Here is a 27,006-nt window from a genome sequence, read left to right as displayed (position 1 = left end):
AATTAATTATAATTGAGGATATAAATGGATTTTAATCATTTAAAAATCTTCGTTCATCAAACATTTTTAAAAAAAGTATATACGGACAAAGTTTTTAAAAAATGTCTCTTATTTCTAATTTTCCCAAAAATAATATTAGAGACGGAGAGAGAGAGCGAGATGAATCAAACAGTAGTAGACGATAGGACAGTACACACAACAACACATCCACTTTACTCGCAACCACAAAAAACGATAAAACCCCAAAAAAAAAAAAAAAAGAGAAAAAAGCTTCTTCATTTCTTACGACGCCATTGAAGAACAAGAAAAACAAGAAGAAGACTATGCTTCTCTTGCAACCACCACTGGTCTCATCTCGATTTCACTCTCTCTACTTCCTCACTCACCACCACCACCACAACCACCACCACCGCTTCTTCCAACCACCAATCTCAGCCTTCTCTGCCACCGCCTCTGCTTCATCTCCATCATCATCATCTTCTTACTTCTCTTCATGGAATGGTTTAGATAAACCCAAAGAAGAAGAAGATGATGAATTCACCACAGAGGTTCACCGTCGCTACGACTTCTCTCCACTTCTAAAACACTTATCCAGATTCGGACCAGTCGAGTTAGTTCTCGATTCAGAATCAAAATCAGACACAAACACAGACACATCTCTCGAACCAGTAGAGTTCGAGCTAGCTGAATCATACAGAGCTGTACCAGCACCATACTGGCACTCATTGATAAAATCTTTATCTTCATCGACGTCATCTCTTGGTTTAGCTTACGCAGTTGTCTCATGGCTACAAAAACATAACCTCTGTTTCTCTTATGAGCTTCTCTACTCAATTCTCATTCACGCTCTTGGCCGGTCCGAGAAGCTTTACGAGGCGTTTCTACTTTCTCAGAAACAGACATTAACACCTTTAACATACAATGCCTTAATTGGTGCTTGTGCTCGGAACAATGATATAGAAAAGGCTCTTAATTTGATATCTAAGATGCGTCAAGATGGTTATCAATCTGATTTTGTTAACTATAGTTTGGTGATTCAGTCTTTGACGCGTAGTAACAAGATTGATTCTGTTATGTTGCAGAGATTGTATAAAGAGATTGAAAGGGATAAGCTTGAGTTTGATGTGCAGCTTGTTAATGATATTATCATGGGTTTCGCTAAGTCTGGTGATCCTTCTAGGGCTTTGCAGCTTCTTGGTATGGCTCAAGCCACGGGGTTGAGCGCGAAAACTGCTACCCTTGTGTCGATTATCTCGGCTTTAGCGAGTTCTGGTAGGACTGATGAGGCTGAAGCTTTGTTTGAGGAGTTGAGACAGAGTGGGATAAAGCCAAGAACTAAAGCTTATAATGCGTTGCTTAAAGGGTATGTGAAGACAGGTCCTTTAAAGGATGCGGAGTCGATGGTCTCAGAGATGGAGAAGAGAGGTGTTTCGCCTGATGAACATACGTATAGTCTTCTTATTGATGCGTATGTGAATGCAGGTAGATGGGAAAGTGCGAGAATTGTGTTGAAAGAGATGGAAGCTGGTGATGTACAGCCTAACTCTTTTGTTTTCAGTAGACTCTTAGCTGGTTATCGCGATAGAGGCGAGTGGCAAAAGACATTTCAAGTTCTCAAGGAGATGAAGAGCATCGGTGTTAAGCCCGATAGACAGTTTTACAACGTTGTTATCGATACCTTTGGGAAGTTTAACTGTCTTGATCATGCAATGACGACTTTTGATAGAATGTTAAGCGAAGGGATTGAACCCGATAGGGTGACTTGGAATACGCTTATCGATTGTCATTGTAAACATGGCCGGCACATAGTAGCGGAAGATATGTTTGAGGCAATGGAGAGGCGAGGGTGCTTGCCTTGTGCTACAACTTATAACATTATGATTAATAGTTATGGAGATCAAGAAAGATGGGATGACATGAAAAGATTGTTGGGAAAGATGAAGAGCCAAGGAATATTACCTAACGTTGTGACACATACAACACTCGTTGACGTTTATGGCAAATCGGGTAGGTTCAATGATGCAATAGAGTGCTTGGAAGAGATGAAGTCAGTTGGGCTAAAACCATCATCGACCATGTACAATGCCCTTATCAATGCCTATGCACAAAGGGTATTATGACTGTTCATAGTGTATATGAGAGATATAGTAAGAGAAACTTCATTTGATACTGATCATAGTTTCATGATTCTTCTGTTAACAGGGTTTATCAGAGCAAGCTGTGAATGCATTTAGAGTGATGACATCAGATGGACTAAAGCCGAGTTTGTTAGCTCTCAATTCCCTTATCAATGCCTTTGGTGAGGATAGAAGAGACGCAGAAGCCTTCGCCGTGTTGCAGTACATGAAAGAAAATGTAATAACTTCTCTTGGCTAAACCCATCTTAACGAACTACTTACTAACAACCTTCTCTTACAAAACAATTGCAGGGTGTAAAGCCAGACGTGGTAACATACACGACACTCATGAAAGCGCTCATTCGTGTTGATAAGTTCCAAAAGGTATGAATCTTTGATTTCGATTGATAGGGAAGTACTAGTAAAGTAGGACTGACCTTTTCACGATGTGATGGTTTTATAGGTACCGGGTGTTTACGAGGAGATGATCATGTCAGGCTGCAAACCAGATAGAAAAGCTCGATCCATGTTACGGTCAGCTCTAAGATACATGAAGCAGACGTTAAGAGCCTCATAGAAACATAGGGGAACAATGCTAAAGGTTTTATCTTGAGCTCAAGTGATCAATTTAATCTCGAGCTTCTGAAACTATCTCACAAGATGAGGACAGAGATGTTACAACACAGACCACAGATCACACGAGGAAGTCTTTCATACAAATCCTCACATTCTCTGTCTATGTAAAGATTCAACATGTACAAATATATAACTGCTGTCTGGTACTACAGAGATCATGTAGGAAGTTTTATACGTTGGAAGTTATAAACCAAAGCTCCTTTACTTTAAGAATCAATCTCAAATCCAAAGAATTATGTTTGTGCCACACCATTCCTAATTGAGGAATACAAGTTTTGTAACCAAAAAAATTACTAACTTACAAGGGTTAATTAAATGAGAGCTTCCTCCAAATAGTTTTCATGGCATGACACTAACAGGTATGGGGTTTCTACTATACTTGCTTTTGGCTATTCTGGAACAGAACATGAACATCAAAAGTACCGAGGACAACAAGAAGAGCCTGAAGTAAGTTTTTATCTCTTGCATTCCGACATCGATTACTTCCATGTTTTTCCCATATCTGTTCTTCCTTTCCACCAGGTAGCCGTCCAAATACTCGTCTATCGACACCCATTTATCTGCAGCCTTGGAACTGTTTCCGTCTAAGTGGAGCGGTCCCAGTTGGAAAAGTGTGAAGAATGCAGCAGACCAATCATTGAGAACTCTCTGAGTAATAACATCAAGCAAAGTGGTGAGTTTTCTTGAAAAATATGGTACAATTCAAAATGGTACAGTTCAAAACAGTACCTTGAAATTTGGTAGATCAACAGGGTTGAACATTTTAAAGCAATCTCTTGGAGAGGTCTGGTCGTCCCCATATATCTGACAGTGATAGCAATAGTTATAAAAATATGCAACACCGGTTTTCATGAAAGTGTCGAGCGTAGGTAGTAGCTTCTGTCACACAAACCTCAAAGGTGAATGCCATTGGTGCCTTTACAACATCATAGATATAATCCGTAGCTGTACCATGTGCAAGGTATCTAAAGTCCAGGAAACCAATTAAAACAAGTCAAGAAAAGTGTCTTTCAGGGGTATGTAAACTATCAGGAGTCTCAAACAAAAGTTAAATTGAAAAGAATGCTCATGAAAAGTATTTAGGAAAGAGACAAACCCAACAGAGCCTCCACCGTTGCCAATCATGCAGCGGTTATGGCAATGAAATTTATTCAGTTTTTCGAGTAAGGTCCTCATCTTCTGTGAAGGCAATCCTTCTGGTGTTATGTTTTTGTGGTCATACGGCATAAAGAGAGCCTGAAAATATGAGAAATCAGAATAAAACTTCTCAACAAATACATAACAAAGACCAGATCAAGATTTGTTTGTTATACAATTTACAAAATGTGAACAAAACATGAGAAATCAGAATCAAGCTACTCAAGAATTACATTAAAAAACATGTGAACATTCATGCATCCATCATTCACACAGAAGTTTTAACCTTTATTCCCATGCTAGAAAGTTCGAATGTATACACGAGAACACTAAAGTAGAAAAGAAACATCACCTCCATTCCAGAATGCACGTTAATCCATATGTGAGGATCAAACGATATCGCTAGCTTCCGCATTATTTGAGTCTCAGGCTCACTAAACGGACCGGTTCCTGGATTCTCTTCAGATGGATCATAATCCTGGAAATGCCGAAAACAAACAAAAAGAACCAAGTACCGACCGTTACAGATTAACAAAGGATCTTGAAGGAGGTAAAATGTGCACTGAAAGGAATCAGTACCTTTTCTTTCTTGCCCCAGTCAACACCCCAATTTCGGTTCAGGTCAACTCCTCTTCCTGTGATTTACGGATATGGTACAAGATGAAATGCTAAACAAACGCATTCATAACCATGTATTGGAAAGACAAAAGATGGTTACCATTTCTGCGTTCACAAAGATCTCCAGATTCAACACGTTTGCGACCATTTTGATTTTCTATAGGAACCATCTGACAAAGAAATAGTAGCACCTTATGAGTTACTGAATTTATCAAAATACCAAAAAGATGAAAATGAGACTGCGAGAGCAGACACGCTTACTTTTATGACTAGCTTGTCTAGGGTGCTGTTCAGTGCTGCTCCATTTTTCTTTGGTAAGAACTGTTCTTCGCTCAAAATTGACAAAATCCGAAAAGCAAGTTCAGAGGTGATAAGCTCTCTCCCATGCTGCCCAAAAGTCTGGAAGAAAAGGAATCATCTGTCAAAAACATAGGTATTACCAAAACTATGAAGATACTTCATCTTTAATAAGTATTTCAAGTTAAACCAGAAGACTGAACCCATAAAAGTCTTAACTGAATAGCCAAGACAGAGATACAAAAGGAAACTTACAAGAAGGATCCTAAAGTTTGACCTGTCATCACTATCTCTACCACCGCGACAATAAGTAACCACATTGACCTCTGCATTGTAGCCTTTGTTTCCCGATTTAATCATCTCAATCTATGAAACAAACATTGACAATGTTTACACAAAATGCACTGAAAATACAACAGAAGTAAAAATGAAGACAATGGCACTAACCGAGAGCTTGTCTGGATGTCGATGTACCAACGAATTTATCTGCTCCATTAAATCATCACTGCAACGGACATAGAGGATATTAAGAACAGAGCAATACAACTTTATTTCTTATCTCCTAACTCTCTTCTAGCCAAAAGTTTCTCACTTTACCAAATAATCAAAGACCATTTCATTCTAATCCTACCCCTCCTTTACATGTAAGCTTATCAGATGATTCAAACGAAATCTATCTACCATCAGCTTCTATGAGCAAAAAAACAAAGTGATTATATTAAAAGCTCATTCATATCAACCATCTGAATTAAGGAGAGTACACTATGACCCGGTTGACCTGTAACAAAGTGTGGTTGCATATTCCTCTAGCCAAAAAGTTCTCACTTTACCAAATAATCAAAGACCCTTTCAAATCCCACCCTTCCTTTACATATAAGCTTATCAAATAATTCAAACGAAACCTATCTACCATTAGCTTCTATGATCAAAAAACCAAAGTGAATATAACAAAAGCTCTTATCTGTAACAAGTATGGTTGCATAAGTTGTAGTTGAAAAAAGAAGTTTTACTTAGTATTCATTGTAAACATCTCCTAACTTTACTCTAGCCAAAAGGTTCTTACTTTACCAAATAGTCAAAGACCCTTTCATTCTAATTCCAACCCTCCTTTCCCTGTAAGATTATCTGATAATTAAACAAGAGCCATCTACCTATCAGATTCCATGATCAAAAAACCAAATTGAGTATAACAAAAACTCAATTCAAACAACATTTGAATTAAGGAGACTAGGAGAGTATACTATGACCAGATTATTCCGTAACAAAGCGTGGTTGTATAAGTTGTAGTTGAAAAAGAAGTTTTACTTAGTTAGTATTCATTGTAGAGATCCCCTAACTTTACTCTAGCCAAAAAGGTTCTTACTTTACCAAATAAACAAAGTCCCTTTCATTCTAAATCCCACCCTTCCTTTACATGTAAGCTAATCAGATGATTAAACGAAACCTATCTACCTATCAGCTTCCATGAACAAAAAAAACAAAGTGAACATAAAAAAAGCTCATTGTCTACATCAACATTTGAGTAAACGAGAGTATACTATGACCCGATTGACCGGTAACAAAGCGTGATTGCATAACTTGTAGTTGGAAAAGCAAACTTACTTAGTATTCATTGTAGAGTTCTCCTAACTATCCTCTAGCCCAAAAGGTTCTTACTTTATCAAATAATCAAAGACCCTTTCATTCTAATCCCACCCCTTCTTTACATTACATGTAAGCTTATCAAATCATTCAAACGAACCCTATATACCATCAGCTTCCATGAGCAAAAAACCAAAGTGAGTATAACAAAAGCTCATTCACATAAACATTTGAATTAAGGAGAGTACACTATGACCTGACTGACCCGTAACAAAGTGTGGTTGCAAAAGTTGTGGTTGTTCTCATAACTATCCTCTAGCCAAAAAGGTTCTAACTTTACCAAATAATCAAAGACCCTTTCATTCTAATCCCAACCCTCCTTTCCATCTAAGCTTATCAAATGATTCAATCAAAAGATATCTACCTATCAGTTTCTATGATCAAAAAACCAAAGTGAACATAACAAAAGCTCATTTCTACATCAACATTTGAGTAAAGGAGAGTATACTATGACCCGTAACAAAGTGTGGTTGCATGAATTGTAATTGGAAAAGCAAATTTACTTAATAAACATCGTAGAGATCTCCTAACTATCCTCTAGCCAAAAAGGTTCTAACTTTACCAAATAATCAAAGACCCTTTTCATATATAGTCTCACCCCTCCTATGAACATAACAAAAGGCAATGACTTTATTATCAATTGATCGATTTGAGCAACAAACACTTGAGACAGGACAAAACTAAAACAGAGAACTAACACTACCAAGAGGCAAAATTCACCTGGAGTGGTAAAGATCCCAGTTAATGGGAGTAACATCAGAAGGATTAGTTTCGGCGAGAACAAGTAACAACAATGGTGTGAGTAAGATCGCGTAATATATAAGCCGCCGACGCATGGCGAGAGAGAGGAAGGGACGAGAGAGATGTTAAGAAACGTGTCTCTTCTTCTTCTTCAAGATTGGTTGATGTTTCGTAGGGTTTGATTGATGTCATATCTCATATCTTCTTCTTCTTCAAATGGAATCGAACAAAACAGAAGAAACAGAGAAATGGATCTAATGGAGTTTGAGTCAGAGATTTGCTAGATCGGGCTTTGTGTTGTGTCATCCGTCTTTGTCTTTTTGTTTTTTTATCTACTTTTCTTTGTTAATCAAATGATCAACGCAACTTGTTGTACTCTCTAGAGAAATTATAAAATCTGACATATGATTATTGTTTTTCTCCAAACATAATAGAAGAATAAAATAAAACCATTTTGTATAGTTAATCAAAATTTGATAAATAGATCGATGATATAACTAAGTGTGTATTCTATTAAATCTTTATGTAAATAATGTTCTCAATATTTAAAATCTTTTTTTTTTTTTTCGTCAATAAAATTATATTGAATAATTGTAAAAATCATAATACAATTGGTTTCTTAGCCATGAAGGCGGATACAAGAAATCAGAATAAAAAATAAAAAAATTACAACCATGAGAGGCCAGAAGATGAGCGACTTTATTACAATCTCTTTTACAAAAAAGAAAGGAAATAGAAGTAAATTTTTTGGACCAAGCAATAATATCATGGAAAACAGCTTCAATAGTAATATTATGGTGTTGTCTTTGTAACATTTTAATCAAAAGTTCACTGTCTCCTTCGAAGTACACATGCTTAACACCCCTAATCCAAACTTGTTGGATTGCTGCCAATAATGCTTTTGCTTCTGCTTCTAAAGGTGAATTTGATGTTCCAATATTTAAAATCTTTTATCTAATGTGTTGATTAAAGAAAAAATTAATAATATCATTATATTATCATTTAGTTAATCCCGAGATTAAAAATCGTATCCGCGAATTTTTATATATGTATCCGCGATTAAAATAAAGGATATTTTAGATACAGATAGGGATAATGCTCAATTTTTAAAAAGACTACATGTGTCCGCATTTGTTATTGAAACCGGATATCCAGTCCAAAATAATTATATATCAGATATAGTTATAGATATCTAATATTTAGATATGGATATCTATATTTAAATAAAAATATCCGGTATTTATGTGTAAAATACCCGGTATTTCAATTTTTTTTACATACTTATGGATAACCACATATAATCGTATTTTCAACGGATATCCTGATATTTGGATATGAATACGATTTCTAAAATTACGGACAATATGGATACGAACATCTCAGAAAAAAACGGATATATGTTCTATTAACCAACCTAGTTCTAATGTTAGCACCACATATACTTTAATTTGGAGGAAAAATATTAGAACTATTACTATTTGCTGTCAAACAAAAAAAATATTAAAACTATTAAAAATTTTATATGAAGCTACCCTAGTTATTATTTCCATCAGATTTTCTAAACATTATTTTAGATGTTTTAATGAAGATAATTGACACAAAAAATGAAGATAAAGAAAGAAAAAATGAAATGATATGATTATTATTAGTCCCTCGTGGATAAGGTTAGAACGCGGTTGTTATGCTGGACCAACAAAATTATTAATATTGACTTTGATGTTAATGGTATGAAGATTGACCAAAGGATGAAAATGTTTTTAAGCAAAGTTTTAACTAGTGTTGTGGTTTTCAAAAACATTTGTTGGATCAGTCCCAACCATTATATCATCATGACAACAATCATATGCAATAATTGAATGTTTTGACATGATCCACAACAAGGATATGTGCTAAAAATTTTCACTGCTAGTTCAAATTGTATAAAATGATAGAACAAAATAACATGGTGCTTCTTTCGTTTTATTTCTTTCTTTAGCCAAGAACAAGGCCATATCATAATGTTATTCATCTCCAATTAAGAATCTCCCTAAAATGTCATTAATTCATAGCCATTAATTTGACTATAATTTTCCAAAATTAGTGTTGAGATTTGACCAATTTAAAATTTTTGACCATTTGACTAATTCAACTTTAATATGTAATTTTTTAAAGACTTTGTGAAATTACCGGTTTAAAATGGATTAAGATGTACAAAATCTGACACCAACAAACAACACTAATTAGGCACTTTGTAAAAGTTAAAAATGAATTCATAGAATCCAAGCTGTTTAGGCATTTTGTAAAAGTTAGTATTTAAATAATATTTTTTTTCTATTGACTATCTATAGTCATAGACATTTATATCTAAAATTAAATACTTTCTTTTTGCCAATTTACATGCAAAGTCCACAAGTGAATTAGCTAAACCTCTTAAACTTAGTGTTTTATTCTGTTTGGTGTTTGCCATGAGTAAAATTTAGAATCTCTCACACATGGACCATGACCATTCATTTATATCAAATTACAATTAAATGTTGAGATTTAACTATTTGACCAATTCAAATTTTGTTAATGGAAATTTTTAAACTTCTTGTAATAACCGGCTTCAAATAATATAGATTGAATTATGCAAGATCCTACAAGATCCAACACTATTAGTCATTCAAAGTCAACATAAGTTTGATTTGACTCAATTTAAAATAAATTTGTTACTAAATACTTCTTAGTGAAAAGAATTCAAACCTCTGTCACTTTAGCAAACAAAATATGAATTAAATGGTATTTTTCCTATTGACTATTAATAATCATAATTCATAAACACTTGGCAAAATATATAAAATACTTTGGTAACTAATATTTTTAGTTGAAAAAATTTGAGCTGTTTTGTCACTTTTGCAAATATATATAAATAAATTAAATAGTATTTTCCCTATTGACTATTAATAATCATAATTCATAAACACATCTTAATTACAAAAAAAATTCCCAAAAAAACCTTTTAAAGTCAACAAAGTAAACCAGCTAACTTGTCCGAACAAGGTAAGTTATCTAACTCTTTGCCTTTTGTTTTTTTCTCAATAAACAATTATCTCTTTTTCTGGGCAAAAATACATAAATAATTATGTCCAAAAACGTTTTATTTGGAAATAAATCCTTCAATTTGAATCTAATCCAATCTTAACCGTCCGATCAAAAAAATACAACCGTTAGAAAGCTTTAACACCTTAGACCGCTCCTCCTCCTCCTCTCATAAAGCTCTCAAAGAAAAAAAAAATCATCTTTCTCTTTTCTCTCTATTCAGAAATTTGAAAGAATCGTGTTTTGAGCGATGTCGAGGATGAGATCTTACCTGAAACCACCGCTTCCGAAATCTCCGATCCGTCTCCGATCACGTCAAGTCCTCCTCCACTCATCATCTCTCCAAACACCACCAGGTTTTAAAAAATTTTCAAAACTTTTCTCAATCTGATTCGATATTTATCTTATCGATTTCGTTACCGGAAAATTTCAGGTTCTCAGAAGCAAGGGAGAAGATTGAGTGATGTAAATCTAAACACTAAACAGAACAAAATCGAATACTCATCAATCTCTAAAGAGATACATGCTTTAGCAAAGATGGTTAAAGACGAATTTGCTAAAGAAGAGGAACGAAAAAAGCCAAATCTCGAGAGTGTCGCCGCGAATTCGGCTCCGGTTTTCGAGAGAGGGAGGTTTTACGAGGAGTATTCGGCTAAGAGGAACGAAAGATTGAGGAAGAAGAAAGGAGAAGAAGCTGTTGAAGGAGGATTTGTGAAAGGAACTCCTTATAACCTCGGTGTGAATCACGAGGCGATGACGAATAAGAGAAGAGGCGTTTCTTCGTGTAAGAAGAAAACTGCGGTGTCTATGGTTGAGAGTAGTGTTAAGGCTATGCCGAGGTATTCGCTTAGGAGTATGACTAAAGAGAATAAGAAGCCACCTGTTCCGATTAATGTCGCTGTAAGTGGTATGAAGACTACTACTCGTAAGGGTAGGAGAATCTGAAAACCTCAGTGATGATGTTGTTGTACTGCTTTTATGGATTTTGATTAAATCCATTGATATTGTTTCTTTAGGGGATTGTTTTGTTTTTTTCTTGATTGCTTTATACATTGAGATAAGCTTTATCTACAGATGTTGTTTTTTTACTCTTGTGTCTCTTATTTCAATAGCTTACTTAGATTCTATGCAAGTGTGTGACTAGTGGGATTAAAGCCTCTTGCTTTGAAATGGGTTTTTACATTTACATACTTAGAACAGAATCCTATAGACTTATACCAAATGAAGTTGGTTTGTGACAGTCTTGTTATTAAGATGTATCAGATTATAATAATAGGAGAAACAGGAAAATGAACGTTTAGACGCACGCAACTCGGTCTAAGTATCCACTCGAATGAGACCGAGGTTGTTAGAGACTAGTTCGAGTATGTAGCAGTATTTTGTTCCTTTGGATCTGCAGCAAACTTTGCTTCTTAAAACAAGTTTCTTCTTGGTTCTTAGTTTGCAAATACGAATGTTGAATCTGAAAGCTTCTTGTTACAGTATCACTCACGCTAAGACTTGGGATCTTTGGTTTTCTCATTACTTAGATAGTTAGATACATATAACTTTTCTACAATTTTACTACAATTGAGACTAAAGCTATCAAAAACACCTAGTAACTTGGCGTTTCAGACAAGAGTTTGGTTTTTGAATCTTGGGCTTAGGTTGGTAAGTGCCACCCTCACCAGTCACCAGTTGTACATAGTCACACACACAGAGTATAAGAACTAGTTCAAGTAGCACCGTAGCTGAAAAGAACAGAATAGTCAAGTAGATCCTTTACATAAGAGTATATTTACACATAGGAAAAGTTAATAGTATATAACTAAACTTAACAACATGTACAAATATACAACAAACATTGGATTGTTACAGAATTAAATGAATTAGAAAAAACAATTTATGAATCCTATAATTACAGAACAAGGTGAAAAAAAGTTTAGAACCAAGTCTAAATTTGTTCAGATTTGCTTATGAGTTGTATAAGAGCATTTGCTTTTCTCTGAGCTCTATTTGTTCCAGAAGTGGTTATTTCTACAAGGTATTCATAGACGCCGAATTGAAGCGCAGCAAGGATAAAAGACGAGTTGTTAGAGCCTAGTTCAAGAAGTACCGAGGTCGCGCACTCTTTGTTCTTTGGTGTGCCTTGTCTGATAAATTCCACAAGAGATTCAATGAAAGAGAGTTGTCCAATGGCTTGACGTCCTTCGGGATGTGATGCAAGAAGTAATAGAATCGAAAGCGCTTCGTCGATCATCCCTAAGTTTCGATCTTTTAGAAGGTTGAGTAAAGGTTGAACAATACCAGCATCAATGGCTCTTCCTTTATTAGCTGAATTAAGGGATAAGTTAAATAGTGCAGTGAGAGCATCTTTCTTCCCTCTTAATGTCCCATGCTGTAGCAAATCGACTAAAGGCGGGATCCCATCTGATAAACCGATCGTTACTTTGTTCTCGTCGAGCATTGATAAACTAAACAAAGCTGCAGCAGAGTTCTCTCTAGCCTCTCTGTTTCCATTTTGAAGTATTTCAATAATGTTTGGAATGGCTCCTTCATTTGATATGAGTTTCTTGTTGACCTCATCGATAGATAAATTTAATAAAGTCGTTACCGCGTTCTCTTGGATTCCAGAATCAGGGTAAGAAAGGAGTTGGACTAACAGAGGAATCGCTCCTGCATTCGCTATTAAAACTCGGTTCTCGGGGTTTTCTCTAGCGAGCAAACGCATCTGTTTCACGGATGTTCGTTGTTCTTCCAAATGGCTTGACGATAACGCTTCCACCAGCAAAGATACCTCATCCTTCTGCTCATTTTCTGAGTGTGGAGATGTTTCTTTCTCTGGAAGCTTGAAATTGTTCTTCTCACACCATTGCATAATCAAGTTCTTTAAAGCAAAATTGGGTGCAAGAGAGAGATGTTCTAGCTCCTGTCTAGTTTTGGGACAAGTCTTATGCCCCTTATCAAACCACTTCTGTATACTGTCCTTTTCATATGTCTACAAAACAAGTATTGTTGATTTGTTATGTTAGTTTCAAGCATGATGAACCAACCAAGAATCCAACTATTCACATCCATATCGATCATATCTATATTATAGCTACCTGTCCAGTCGCGATTATAACCGGATCTTGCATTATTTCAAGCGTGATAGGACACAAAAACTCGTGCGGTAATATTAGAGATTTCGACTTGGTGAATGCTTTATTGATAACGGGTTGATAGAGAATGTCGGTAGCTTCAAGACCTTGAAGCTTCTTGAACTTGTTGAGTAGCTCAATAATATGCTGTTTAGTCTCTATACATAACCCTCCTTTGTCTTGGATTAAGCTTTTTATGGCTATGGTTTCTGTCTTCAAATCATCTATTGTTTGTAGCTCGAGCTTTTTCGCAAGCCTTTCGATTATAGCGCTATCTGAATTCCGAGGATCGGTTTTTGAGAATACCACCATCATGTCTACTGCTAGCTCTATGTCTTGTGTATCTGTTCTTCTTTTTGCCTTTTTCAGTTGTTTACACAATGAATCAATCTACAAAAAAAAAAGTACTCGTTTTAGAAACTACACAAGCTTACAATATTTTTCTTAGGTTAATTTTTCCGCATAGTTTTGGGCCGAGACCCGTACATCTCTTCTAAAAGAGAACAAGTTATGAATTACCTCCTCTTTCACGTCATCAGAAATAATCATTTCGTCGAAAGGAGCTTTAACAAGAACACGATTCAACTTTTCGTAAATCGAATGAAATCGCGTCATCATTGATTCGCTATCCAATGCCTGTAATCATAATAACCAAAAAAGGTTATACATAGGAAACAATCAATCATAATTTGTCACAAAAATGAGATTTTTAGTTACCAGAAAGATTTTGCTGCCATTGTTACAAGTCTCTAATAATTTCTTAGCAACAAGAATCACTTTCCTCAAACGTTTTACAAAATGTCTGCATCTTGGCGATTCGAAACCTCGAATCTCCTCCAAAAATGGAACAAGAATCTTCAACCTTCTAACGAGGTTAAAACATTCTTTCTGTTGTGTTCTTCGATACTCGGTAATCTGATCCAAGAACTCGATAAGCGATACAATCTCGCTAACCAAACCATCACAATCATCATCCTCCTCCTTCACTTCTTCCTCATGAATTATCTCCACAACAACCTCATCGTTAATAGGTTCTTCTTGATCTTCTTCTTCTGCAGTAACTTCTTCCTCAAGGTTCTCTGTATTATCCCCTGTGGCTTCTTCATCTGCATCCATCACAATGACCATTAGAGACTCTCTATTGCGTTTGCATTGATTCCAAAGATGTTGAAGGAGAAAGCGAACGTTAAGGAAATTGTAAGGTTTATTTTCGCTTGTTTCATTTTTTAGAGACAAAATAAGACAAAGAAAAAAAAAAATTTGTTTTTCTTTCTTACCCAATTTTTTTTTTCTTGAAATGTGATTACAGATTTTTTCGGGACAGAACATACATCCTAAAAGAGTGCTTCTCCTGTGGATACCACAAAATTTTCAATAACTAAAAAAAAATCCGTTCATATAAATTCTAAATTTTTCAATGTTCATCCATATCACCATTTTTACTTTGAGTATATGCTATACACTTATACTAATGGATTTTTCAGTTTTTTTTAAATTCAAGTTTTGCTAATTTATCTGCTCAGTTATGTTGTTCACGATTTTGAAATTAAATCGGACGTCTTAAATTGGCTTATTTGTTATTGTATTTTTTTGGTTAATTTCGGTTATTTTGGTAAATTTGGTATTTTGATTAAGTTAGATAAAATTTCAGTTAGTTATGGTTATCTATTCAAATATTTAAACTAAACCGAACAGATTTGGACTGAAATTTCTAAAATATCTGGATAATTATTGTACACACTAACTGAAACTGAACCGATACCAGACGGTTAACTGAGAATGCCCAAGTCTAGGCAATTATATAGTGTTGTTGCGTTATATAATGTGGCTATTTTTGACATCTATACTATTAAAGTAAAAGCGATTTAACCTTGTAGCCAAAATTTCGTATAAATACTATAGTATAAGAAATCATAAAACTGTTGCCAAACAAATCAAAATACGGATAAACGCGTGGATATTTTATACCCGCTAACCAAACCCGAAAATTTTATGTTCTACTCTTAGCCATTCAGTTATAAGCTGTAGCTTTTAATCCTAACCGTCTAATAATTCCGCCGACAATATTAACTTTTAATATCGGTCGTTTGTTGTAAGAGGAAGCTTTTAATCCTAATCGATTCGCGATTTTTTACGAATAAGGGCCGAAATCGCATCATTAGTTTTGATATTTTTTATGGCATAAAATCGTATATTCTTAATATGGGTGGAATCATTATCTCCACCATAATATCCACTTTTCAATATTTACTTAAACATTCACTGATGTATTTGATTTCATTAATAAAAATTAATTAGTAATTGAAATCGTGAACGAAGATTTTAAATTTATAAAGAGCATACCATAACTACCCTATAATTGATTAGCAGAATATATAATTTTCTATTTAAATCCAAAACAATAACAAACTTTGTGAGCAAGTTGATTACTTTAAATATATTCATAATAATCGAAAATCAAATTAGCTAATCTTTAATGGATTCAAAATCTTCCCTAACCTAAATTAAAATGACGATACCATTACACTATAAATAAACCAATTCTTATTAATACCTATCATAACTAAACGATTAAATAAAATACGAGAATCCAAAGATGTTAGCCTCTACACTCCCTATCACTTCTCTTAATTCGCTAAAACCTTACAAAGTGAATTGGCGTATTCAAGTGAAGGTTTTGCATATTTGGAAGTAGTATTCCACCAAAGTTGGTGAAACAATCGAGATGTTTTTGGTTGACATTTCTGTAAGTTACAATATGAAAAATTGGGATTGTTTTAACCTTTAATTAGCTAAGTTTGATATTGAAGTTTCTTTTCGTTTAACTTTCACACGGTCATAAGATTGCTGCTAACATCAAAAAGGAGCATATCAAAAAGTCTGAAATTTTTTTGATCCCAAATTCTTGGATCATTATTTCTATTTTTGGTTTAACTCCTTTTTATGGTGCATTTAAAATATCGGACATAAAGTTTAAGATTGCTTTCATGTCGAAAACAATTGTCACCGCTTCTGAAAACATTTCCGACGACATGTTTCTTCAATTGGCCAGTTACGATGATGTTCTTGCTGGGAAACAATACAAGAGTTTGTTATTTAGTTAGTATCTTTTTAGTATTTTAAAACTGAATGAAATGTTTAATTAAACCTATAACTAATTTTCTTGGTTGCAGACTTTATGGGCCAAGTCGATGATTGTGGTGAGATTCAAGATATCCCTACTTCTACTAAGCCTACCAAGAAGATCGAATTTCACTTGAGAAACAAGGAGTAAGCTTACTAATTCTAAAGTAACAATTTCCAATTCATGAAAATACTTGGTAGGACATATTTGTAATTGATTACTATTATTAATCATTCGCAATTGTAGGGGTACTCGGGTGTTATGTACACTGTGGGGAAAATTTGCTGAATCACTAAGTCAATCATGTCAAGAAGCAACGGATGGTGTTGTAATTTGTTTGATACGATTTGCCAAAGTCAATGTTTTCAACGGTAACATAAAAATTTACGTGACATAATCTTATACATCAAAATATATCCTGCATACGGACTAAAAGAGCATTCCTAATTACAATCATATATATTTATTCACTAATTCAGATGTTTGGAGTGTTTCTAATTCTTATGACACATCACAATTGCTTACTAATATGGCCATACCAATGATTGACGACATTAAGAAAAGGTATGTACTCGGAAAAGATTGAGATTAGTAATTATCTACATTATAAATGTATATAACTAATACCATTTTATATTTAATTTAATGTAAATAGCCTTACCACTGATGGTTCGGAATTGGCTGTCGTGGGTAACTTACAGACTACTGTCTTTTTTGGTCGTACTAAAAAAGAAGACATGGATGAGTTTCCCATCATGACTATTGAGGAACTGCTTCAAGCAACTGAGGTTTATTTAAATTTTTGTTTAACAATTTTTAATATGTTTTATCTAACATATATATGCATCTCACGTTTCCATTTACACGATTGTAGGTAGGATCGATTCGCACTCTTTGTACGGTTAAAGAAAATGATACCGACTATTCTTGGTTCTATTATGCATGTAAAAAATGCAACAAAAAAACTATCAAGGAGGACGTCATTAAGCTGGAAGATGTTAAGACAAAACCTATACCAAGATTTTTGTGTGAGGTTTGTAAAGATTACGCTAAAGGCGTCTCTCCAAAGTGAGATTTTTTGTTGCCTAACTCTTTATAATTTCTGATAAAGTTGATTAAATTTATTTTGTATTCATATTTTTTACCATTATCATATTTTTAGGTTTTGGATTCACCTTAATGTCATTGACCTTACTGGTGAGACAAGAACTATGATGTTTGACAGTTTTGCTGAGGATATCGTTGGGACGGCTGCTACTGAAATCATATCTACAGGATCATTTGATCTGGTATATTATATAATAACATGTATACGATTAAATTTTTTTTTACTATCCTCAATCATTACTAACTCAATGCTTATATAGTTTGAAGATCCCACACATTTGCCAGATCCGATCAAAGCTTTAGTTGGGAAATCATTTGTTTTCCTTCTTTACATTGAGCCCAAACATATTCATGGAAAATGTGACATTTATAGGGTTGCACAAGTTGCTGATGGGAAAACAACATTTGTCCCTGAAATATCTTTATCAGATACATATGTTGATCAATCATCAATTTACTCGGCTGACTAGGTTAGTAGTAGTTTTAAAAAGTCAATTAAAACTATAGTAATGTCAATAAGTTATGCTATATACATGTGGTTTAGGTTTCATATATCATCTCTTACATGTATTTTATTTTTAGGGTTCTCTCATGATAAGCGATGGTGTAGAGACGTCTGAAGTAGGTATGTCAACGTCCTCAACTCCATCATCAAAAAGAGATTCGAGTAACATGAAAGAAGGAGATGTCCAGTCATCAACATCCAAAAAGCAATGTTTGAAGATGGGTGTACTAAATGATGTCAAGGTTGCTACAAAAGATGAGAAGGAAAAACATAAACTTGACTAATTTTCTTTTTCGGTTTTACAAACATTGCTTTTTGTTTTTAATTTTTCCTTTCAGAACTATTTGCTTGGTTGTTTTTATTTATTTATTTTCTATTATCTTTTGCTTTTATATATTTTGATCGGTTTTAATATTTTAAAATTTTAAAAGTAATGGGTTTAACGAAAATTAAACCAAAAACGAAGGCCCAACATTAGCCCAAATTTATAAACGATTAGCTTATACAATGATTACTTACAATCAGTTCAAATAACATACAAAGAAAAAAACCAAGTTCCAATAAACTTTGCATAGGAAAAATAAATTTACTCATGATTATCATCACTCTATCCTATGCATAGATCAGTTTTTAGATTGAATACATCTTTTAACCCATCACAATTAACAAAAATCAATAGGAAAATACTTGATAATTGTAGGTTGAGTGTAATTTGTATTTCTTTGTAAATCCTCATTAATGAATACATCATTTTATTATATATTACTATTGTACTTGCCAAATATTCTTAAAACTGTAGGTTTTGAGATTCAATTTCATACAGACCCATATATATATATTTATTTATTACACAGCTCATAGATCATTGAAAGAATCAAACTATTCTTTACCTCTCTTACATATATTTACCAAATAGTCAACATTTATACATAAGCTAAAGTCTATGATGTGATTGATATGGAAACCAGAAATAATGAATATCTTTTGTATTGATCTCAATTGACTATAAAATATTATAATATTGCGAAAATGCATTATTCTTTTCCTATTAACCATCGGAACGATACATATCAAAAGTCGCATATCAAAAACATAATCATCTCGACCATGAAGATCGATGCAGTAGCTGATTTAACCCCATGAAGTAATGGTGCCATCATAAGGGTCAATGTTTTAAGTACTTGCTTTCTCGTGATTTCTTTATGAAGAGGGTTATGGTACTCGCTGATATAAAGGTAATTCATTTTCTAAAATTGACGTTAAAATTTATATTTGTAGATTACTTAGTCAATTAGTTTAGATTAAGAAAAGGAACAATTTTTGTAGGGTGATAGAATAGAGTTAACGATTCCTCCCGGCTTGAAGAATCCGGAAGTACCACGACACGTCTATGATGGTGAGTGGTATTTTATAAGGGACTTCAAAGTCATCCCGACTATTCTTAAAGAGAGGAATACAAATCATCCGTACCAGATTAAGCTAACCAAGAAGACTGATATGATGGAGACTAGTCCAGATTCATTGAAGAAGTTTCACCGGTTTGAAGATTTCTACCATGTTGCTAGAGAGTTGCTTATCTAACAACTCTTACGGTTAGTGCTTTTTGCTTTTATTTAGTTCTACAGAACAAAAAACTAATCTTACAACTATATTATGCATTGAATATATTGCACTTAGTCATAATATTTGATTTTGTATGGATGTTAGATTTCTATATCTGCATTGTTGATGTTGGTACAGTGAAAGAAAAGGATTTTACTGACAGTAAAGATGGGACGACTACAAGGATCAATGGATTAGTTATCAAATTGATCAATGGGAGGTTAGCTTTGTAGTAACTTATTTACCATCTGGTTTAGTAATTCATTGATGATGAGAAGTCTTAGTTAACATGTTACATCTTTGCAGGAATGAACAACTTCTATGCCATATTATTGGCGGTGCTGTTCAACACTTCAATAACCTGTGGCAAGAAGGTGGGTTCCATCTGACATACAAAACGGATCATGTGTTTTGTATTTTTCGTTTCTGCCGGGTGTCTAAATATGAAGGTAAGTATTGTATATTTTTGGAACTTAGTTTCTGCAGTTCTTAAGGTTTCTAACTGACTAAAGTTTTTAATAAACCCACATGAACATTGTAGGAGTCCCTTGCATTACCAATGATACACATATTGCTAGTGGAGCAACTAGGATTTACCTAAATCCTCAAGAAGAAGGTCTCCAAAGTCATCGTACCATGTAAGTTCTCTTATGTGTCTTTTCATGGCTTTATGTTTATGATAATATTTTGCTAATAATCTAACTTTCAATCCACAGTTCCGAGTTCACTGCTCGACATTATTTTAGAAATCAAACACGAAGATGAAGCCAAGGAACGAAGAATGAAGATCCAAAGTCGTCCTTCTTTGTTTTGTAATTTTTTTTTTTTTGGTTTGCTAATGGATAAAATAGTTGTAAAGTATTTTGCAAAAAAAGTTTAATTGACTTATAATTATATAATCTTTTAATTGTAAGTAATGTACTTCCAGTTTATTGCATAAACACATCGTAAATGATTTAGCAAAATTTTGATCATTCTTACAAGAAATGAACACATTTTTATAAGAATTATTATGTCATTCCATTTTAGTAAATTGGAACTTCATCTTTCTTATACAAAGACTAGAATTAATGTTGCATGACCAAATTTAAAGATTTTTCATTGCATTAATCATGTGAATCTTAATAAAATAATGGGCCTGTAAAAAACCTAAATATGAAGTTTTGGGCCTTTAAGATTTTGATGGCACTATATATTACCCCATTCGATTCAAGTCTTAACACATAAGGCCTATCAACATTTTTTAAATAACCAAAATAGGCTACTTATATATTATTCATTTGTAGACTCTAATTGGGCATACAATATGACAGTTAAAACTATCTGGACTTCTAAAAACGTAATCATTTTCGAAACTAACAAATTATATTGTTAAAAGATGACAATTCAAAAAACGATATTTTGTGTTAACCCTCATTGTTCATTGAGAAATTATTATATGTAAGCATTTGTTAACCATCATTACTCATTTAATATTTTAAAAAACTTTCCTGCTGTAAAGGACCAAAATATAAAATTTCTAATTTCTAAACTATACATGGCCCTCTTTTAACTTTACGCCGTCTACTTATTTTAGAAATCTTAATACTGCTACCTATATAAAAATCCAATAAATATTAATTGAAAAACTATATACTGAAGCATTTTACAAGGTTATAAATAATTAGGTTAAGATATGATCTCATACCCTCAGTGTTCATTTAAAAAACCTAAAATGTTAGAATTTTCCATGATATTAGTCATTTGAAGATTAACAAAATTATGGGCCATTAAGTGTTCAAAAGGACAAGGCCTATCAACAAATTTTATAAATTTTGAATGGGCTACATATATATTAATCATGTGTATATTTTAATTGGGCATATGAAGTTATATCTTAACCATCAACACTTATTTACGTTTATAATAATTACTGTATCGATAAACGTAATTGCCAACTTCCAAATATGAAATGATTTTCTTCTCAACTTTTTACTTTTATCTAATTCAATTAACAAAGAATAAAATAAAAATAAAGGATCTTCTTTTATGTACTTCCATTAACACCACTTTCCTGAAACGAAAGTGAGCTTAGGGTCAATATAATATTCAATATCTTCACCTTCAGAAAGTAACTACTATAGAACCTGATATGATCGTGGCCAGCACGGAGCCAGAAGCTACAGAGAAACCGGAGATGGTGGGAAGGATCACTCGTTCAAGAGCTAAGGAGATGGCCGAGGAAGCACACTCACTCATAGTTGACGGGTCATTCAACCTACCAAGGATCCAAGTCTTCAACATATCTAACCTGAAGATTTCACCCGGTAATGAGGACTAGGTAACTTAGGTGAGAAGTTTGTACTCTTTTCCCCATAGCTGAGTTTTGTCCCAATGGGTTTTCTCAGCATGGTTTTTAATGAGGCAAATGGATCACTACGTCGAGTTATCTAGAAGTCATTACCAAAGGGGGAATAATGTACTTCTGTACTACTACAAGTCGTCAAGCTTCTGTACTAGTTCAGCCGACTTCTGTACTACTACAGGACGTCGTGAAATGTTGCTGTTTTTATTATTTCCTTAAAAACGTCTTGTTGTTTTGGTTTTGAACTTCTTGTTGTTTGGAGTGTCGAGCCCTAGGGTGTTTAAAACCTAAATCTACGCCTCTTTTCTCTTTTAGCGAAGAAGTTGTATGAACAAGTATTGTCACACTTTTTCTCTCAATTTGAATTCTTGAATGCGTTCTAGATTTCCAGGTTTCTATACACTTTGTGATTCAGAAACTCTTCACTTGATCCAATCCATACAACCACCTAAAATCTATCTCCATCGAACCATTGTTTTCATCATTCGATCTTCACACATCATCACTCAAAGTCATCGTCCATCGTCATCAACCCGATCACATCGCATATCACCCATCTTCAGCCTTCATCAGAGTTCTATCCTAGGGAGATCATATTATGTGGTATCAGAGCCAACTCTGTGCCAAGGCTAAGCGATTCTAAAAACCCTAATCTTTTGTGTTTTCGCTTAAATCCGTTTGTTTAGTTTTTAGGGTTTGTTTTGTGTTTTTGTTGAATTCGTTTGTGATTAGATCGAATAGGGTTTAATTTTTTGTTGGTTCGTTTGAGTCTAGATCAATTAGGTTTTAGTTATTTCGAGTTTGTTAGCTATAAGGTTTGGTATTGTTCGAGTTTGTTTTGTTTTGCTTGACATAGGTCTGCAAGTCGTGTTTCTTGTTTAAAATTCAGAGTCTTAGAGTTTATTTCGTTTCTTTTGTTCCTCATTGAAAGAACAAGTTACTGCGAGTTCTTCTTTAATTTGCAGGTACAATGGAGTTCTCTCCAGAAGCTATGGAAGCTTTGAACCAAGCCATGTCTAAGCAAATAGCAGAAGCAAACAGGACAATGTCTACTCAGTTTCAACAACAGATGGAGCAGCTCAGTAACAAGTTTGAGAAGCAGATCAAAGTTCTAGCGCTTCAGATCAAAGTTCTACAGAACCACCTAGCCCTAATGAGGCCCATCGTTTAGCTAAAGGAAAGGCTCACGTGGGATCTACTTCAAAGCATACACGGAACAGAACAGCTAAGTCACCTACTGGGGGAAGAGAGACGTGTTTCAATCAGAGAAGAGATATGCCAAGTACAGAAAGGGGAAACCGTAGGACTGACAGAGATCATATACGTCCACGACGAGCTGAACAAGTAGCTGGGCATCGAATATACATTGAGTCAGATAGAGATTGTTCTGAAGCACATGACGTTTCAGATCATAGTCAAGAGACAGTGAGGAGAAACAGAAACTGAGATCATGGAAGAGATTATGATCCTCTGAAGCAGCAACTGAATCATCTCAAGATTCAGTATCCTTCTTTCCATGGTACCAATGATCGAGAGACTTATCAAGATTGGGAAAGGAAGATGGAGTCTAACTTTCAGGTTCAGGGTACTTATGAGCTGAACAAGGTGAAGATAGCCATATCTGAATTCAATGGCTATGCTTTGTTGTGGTGGGAGCAGCTAGGACTTACTAGACATCGACAGAGAGAGCCTGCTATCACTACATGGGAACAGTTAGTCACGCAAATGAGGAAGAAGTTTGTACCCGCACACTACCAAAGAGAGACTCTTAACAAGCTTAGGCGTCTTATTCAAGGTACTAAGTCTGTTAGAGATTATTATCAAGAGCTGGAAACGCTTATGATCAGGGCTGATCTAAGAGAAAGTGAAGACATGGTTATGTCAAGATTTCTTGGAGGTTTAAACAGAGAGATTCAAGAGAAGGTAGAATTGTAGAACTATGAAGATGTTCAGGAAATGGTACATAAGGCAGAGCTAATTGAATCACAGATCAAGAGAAAGGGGGTGAGAACAACATTTACGCCTAATATGTCCAAGCCAAGAGAGTTCAGCAAACCCGCCTTCACCAAGGATAGTAAACCTGCGACAACCACCGTCAAAGAGGAAGTTAAAATCGAATACAAGCCCAAGAGTAGCACCTCTACAAGTCATATCAGGTGTTTCAAGTGCCAAGGAATGGGGCATTACTCGAGAGACTGTCCTAACAAGAAGATGTTTCTTCTTCAAGAGGGAGGAGAAATTGTGCCTGTAGATAGTTCAGAAAGTGAACCAGAGCCTGAACTAGATCAGGAAGGAGAAACCGCAGTCATGGGAGAGATGTTAGTGGCACGCAGAGCTTTAAGTGTTCAGATACACCCAGATGATAGAGGTCAGCGTGAGAACCTATTTCACACCAGATGTATGGTCCAAGACAAGGTCTGCACCTTGATCGTTGATGGTGGAAGCTGTACTAATGCAGCTAGTGAAGAGATGGTTCAGAAGCTTAATCTCAAGACCACTTCACATCCAAGACCTTATCAGCTACAGTGGTTGAACAACAAGGGAGCTTTAACAGTTTCGCAGCAAGTGATGGTGAAACTAACGATTGGGAAGTATGAGGATGAGATGCTATGTGATGTGATTCCAATGAAGTCAAGTCATATTCTGTTGGGAAGACCATGGCAGTACGACAGAAGAGTGTTTCATGATGGCTACACCAACAAGCAGTCATTTGAGTTCAAAGGACGCAAGATCACCCTTTTACCACTTACACCCAGCGAAATCTACAAGGACCAACTTCACATGAACCGCAAGGATACAGGAAAAGTGTCTCACAGCCTGTACATCAGTCACAGTGAGTTCAATAAGCTATTTGATCCAGAGATGACCTCATTCATGTTTGTGTATAAGGAGACACTCACCAGTACTAAGTCAGCAGAAGAGCTTCCACACGAGATGATAGAGATTATAGAGGAGTACAAGGATGTATTCCCAGAAGAGATACCTCCAGGTTTGCCGCCAATACGTGGGATAGAGCATCAGATCGATTTGGTACCAGGTTCAGTACTACCGAACAGACCCGCTTACAGAACTAATCCAGTAGAGACTAAAGAACTTCTGAAGCAAGTAGAAGAACTGATGAGCAAGGGACACATCAGAGAGAGTCTTAGTCCATGTGCAGTACCAGTTTTGCTTGTACCAAAGAAAGATGGTTCATGGAGGATGTGTGTTGACTGCAGAGCTATTAACAACATCACAGTGAAGTACAAACATCCAATTCCGAGACTAGATGACATGCTGGACGAGTTATGTGGGTCAACAGTCTTCTCAAAGATCGACTTGAAGAGTGGGTATCATCAGATCAGAATGAAGGAAGGAGATGAATGGAAAACAGCTTTCAAGACCAAGCAAGGGCTCTACGAATGGCTAGTCATGCCGTTTGGTCTCACCAATGCTCCTAGCACCTTCATGCGACTAATGAATCATGCTCTCAGACCTTTCATAGGCATCTTCGTGGTTGTGTACTTCGACGACATACTCATCTACAGCAAAGGTCTAGAAGAACACTTAGAGCACATCCACCAAGTTCTAAATGTTCTTCGTTCTCAAACCCTCTTTGCTAATTTTTCTAAATGTTCATTATGTACTACTGAGGTTGTTTTTCTAGGCTTTGTTGTCAGTGCAGAAGGAGTTAGAGTGTACGATGAGAAGGTCAAAGCTATTAAGGAGTGGCCAACACCCAAAAACGTAGCAGAAGTCAGGAGCTTTCATGGATTAGCAGGATTTTATAGGCGATTTGTCCAAGACTTCAGTACCATTGCAGCGCCACTTACAGAAGTAGTCAAGAAGGATGTAGGATTCAGATGGGAAGAAGCACAAGAGAAGGCGTTTTCAACCTTAAAAGAGAAGCTTATCACTGCCCCTATTCTTTTACTTCCTGGCTTTATGAAAACTTTTGAAATTGAATGTGATGCTTCTGGAGTGGGTATAGGCGCTGTTCTGATGCAGGACAGGAAACCAGTAGCTTACTTCAGTGAGAAGCTAGGAAGAGCGATGTTGAACTATCCTACATATGACAAGGAACTGTACGCCTTGGGTCCGGGCTCTTCAAACATGGCAGCATTACCTGTGGCCCAAGGAGTTCGTTATTCACACTGATCACGAGTCCCTGAAGCATCTCAAAGGACAGCAGAAGCTCAACAAGAGACATGTCAGATGGATGGAGTTCATAGAGACTTTTCCCTACACGGTTAAGTACAAGAAAGGTAAAGATAATGTAGTCGCAAATGCATTATCAAGGAGGTACACTCTCATTTCTACTTTGTCTTCTAAACTAGAAGGTTTTGATAAAATAGTAGGGCTTTATGAGACTGACATTGATTTTGCTGAGAGCTATGGTAAATGCCATAAGTTTGCTTTTGAAAACTATTATAAGCAGGATGGATATCTGTTCTATAAGGATCGAATGTGCATACCAAGAGGATCCTTGAGAGAGCTGCTGATCAGAGAAGCTCACAGAGGTGGACTGGCTGGACATTTCGGAGTGTCAAAGACTCTACTTTGACTGCAAGAACACTTCTATTGGCCTCAAATGAAGAAAGACGTTGAAAAGGTTTGTTCTAGGTGCCATATCTGCAAAATGGCCAAGGGTAAGGTACAGCCCCACGGCTTGTACACTCCTCTCCCTATCCCTTCTCAACTTTGGACTCATATTTCTATGGATTTTGTTCTTGGCTTACCTCGAACCAGAAATGGTAGAGACTCGATTTTCGTGGTAGTTGACAGGTTTAGCAAGATGGCTCACTTCATTGCAAGTCACAAGATAGACGATGTTGTTATTGTAGCTAACTTATTTTTCAGGGAAGTAGTACGTCTACATGGAATGCCTCAAGTAATCGTCTCAGACCGAGATACAAAGTTTCTATTACACTTTTGGAGGACGTTATGGGCTAAGCTAGGAACCAAGTTATCATTCTCAACCA

General features: G+C 35.3%; 4 protein-coding genes across 4 annotated transcripts; 2 read left to right on the top strand and 2 right to left on the bottom strand.

Annotated features, from left to right (window-relative positions):
* Positions 1 to 203: 203 nt before the first annotated feature.
* LOC17875250 (pentatricopeptide repeat-containing protein At5g42310, chloroplastic) lies at positions 204 to 2,970 on the top strand. The gene is made up of 4 exons (XM_006279518.2): positions 204 to 2,111; positions 2,203 to 2,355; positions 2,430 to 2,501; positions 2,581 to 2,970. Exons 1-4 carry the CDS (start codon positions 324 to 326, stop codon positions 2,692 to 2,694), a joined length of 2,127 nt encoding a protein of 708 aa, XP_006279580.1. The 5' UTR covers positions 204 to 323; the 3' UTR covers positions 2,695 to 2,970.
* LOC17876526 (carboxypeptidase A1) lies at positions 2,937 to 7,371 on the bottom strand. The gene is made up of 11 exons (XM_006280469.2): positions 7,167 to 7,371; positions 5,253 to 5,310; positions 5,061 to 5,171; positions 4,770 to 4,907; positions 4,609 to 4,678; positions 4,470 to 4,525; positions 4,243 to 4,368; positions 3,850 to 3,989; positions 3,646 to 3,718; positions 3,483 to 3,557; positions 2,937 to 3,401 (listed from the first exon to the last, which is right to left on the bottom strand). The coding sequence occupies exons 1-11, from the start codon at positions 7,280 to 7,282 to the stop codon at positions 3,093 to 3,095; spliced, it is 1,272 nt and encodes a 423-aa protein (XP_006280531.1). The 5' UTR covers positions 7,283 to 7,371; the 3' UTR covers positions 2,937 to 3,092.
* A 3,045-nt stretch (positions 7,372 to 10,416) lies between these two features.
* LOC17876643 lies at positions 10,417 to 11,338 on the top strand. The gene is made up of 2 exons (XM_006281052.2): positions 10,417 to 10,600; positions 10,678 to 11,338. Exons 1-2 carry the CDS (start codon positions 10,495 to 10,497, stop codon positions 11,187 to 11,189), a joined length of 618 nt encoding a protein of 205 aa, XP_006281114.1. The 5' UTR covers positions 10,417 to 10,494; the 3' UTR covers positions 11,190 to 11,338.
* Positions 11,339 to 12,177: 839 nt separating this feature from the next.
* LOC17874960 (U-box domain-containing protein 15) lies at positions 12,178 to 14,491 on the bottom strand. Its single transcript, XM_006282203.1, has 4 exons — positions 14,081 to 14,491; positions 13,883 to 13,999; positions 13,328 to 13,753; positions 12,178 to 13,221 (listed from the first exon to the last, which is right to left on the bottom strand). Exons 1-4 carry the CDS (start codon positions 14,489 to 14,491, stop codon positions 12,178 to 12,180), a joined length of 1,998 nt encoding a protein of 665 aa, XP_006282265.1.
* Between the last annotated feature and the right edge of the window lie 12,515 nt (positions 14,492 to 27,006).

This window comes from Capsella rubella, unplaced genomic scaffold (assembly GCF_000375325.1).
Source record: "Capsella rubella cultivar Monte Gargano unplaced genomic scaffold, Caprub1_0 scaffold_8, whole genome shotgun sequence".
Lineage (NCBI taxonomy): Eukaryota > Viridiplantae > Streptophyta > Magnoliopsida > Brassicales > Brassicaceae > Capsella > Capsella rubella.
Note: the sequence above shows the minus strand (reverse complement) of the source record. Positions and strands in the feature narration are given on the sequence as shown.

What these genes read in the sequence shown, in the direction of transcription:
- LOC17875250 (XM_006279518.2), top strand. Translation starts at nt 324, where the DNA reads ATGCTTCTCTTGCAACCACCACTGGTCTCATCTCGATTTCACTCTCTC. An exon ending in TGCAGTACATGAAAGAAAAT is followed by an intron (nt 2,356 to 2,429) that starts GTAATAACTTCT and finishes AAACAATTGCAG; the next exon opens with GGTGTAAAGCCAGACGTGGT. An exon ending in GTGTTGATAAGTTCCAAAAG is followed by an intron (nt 2,502 to 2,580) that starts GTATGAATCTTT and finishes ATGGTTTTATAG; the next exon opens with GTACCGGGTGTTTACGAGGA.
- LOC17876526 (XM_006280469.2), bottom strand. Translation starts at nt 7,282, where the DNA reads ATGCGTCGGCGGCTTATATATTACGCGATCTTACTCACACCATTGTTG. An exon ending in GACATCCAGACAAGCTCTCG is followed by an intron (nt 5,172 to 5,252) that starts GTTAGTGCCATT and finishes TTTGTTTCATAG; the next exon opens with ATTGAGATGATTAAATCGGG. An exon ending in TTGATCTACCAAATTTCAAG is followed by an intron (nt 3,402 to 3,482) that starts GTACTGTTTTGA and finishes GTTATTACTCAG; the next exon opens with AGAGTTCTCAATGATTGGTC.
- LOC17876643 (XM_006281052.2), top strand. Translation starts at nt 10,495, where the DNA reads ATGTCGAGGATGAGATCTTACCTGAAACCACCGCTTCCGAAATCTCCG. An exon ending in ATCTCTCCAAACACCACCAG is followed by an intron (nt 10,601 to 10,677) that starts GTTTTAAAAAAT and finishes GGAAAATTTCAG; the next exon opens with GTTCTCAGAAGCAAGGGAGA.
- LOC17874960 (XM_006282203.1), bottom strand. Translation starts at nt 14,491, where the DNA reads ATGGTCATTGTGATGGATGCAGATGAAGAAGCCACAGGGGATAATACA. An exon ending in ATGGCAGCAAAATCTTTCTG is followed by an intron (nt 14,000 to 14,080) that starts GTAACTAAAAAT and finishes TTATGATTACAG; the next exon opens with GCATTGGATAGCGAATCAAT. An exon ending in CTGATGACGTGAAAGAGGAG is followed by an intron (nt 13,754 to 13,882) that starts GTAATTCATAAC and finishes TTTTTTTTGTAG; the next exon opens with ATTGATTCATTGTGTAAACA.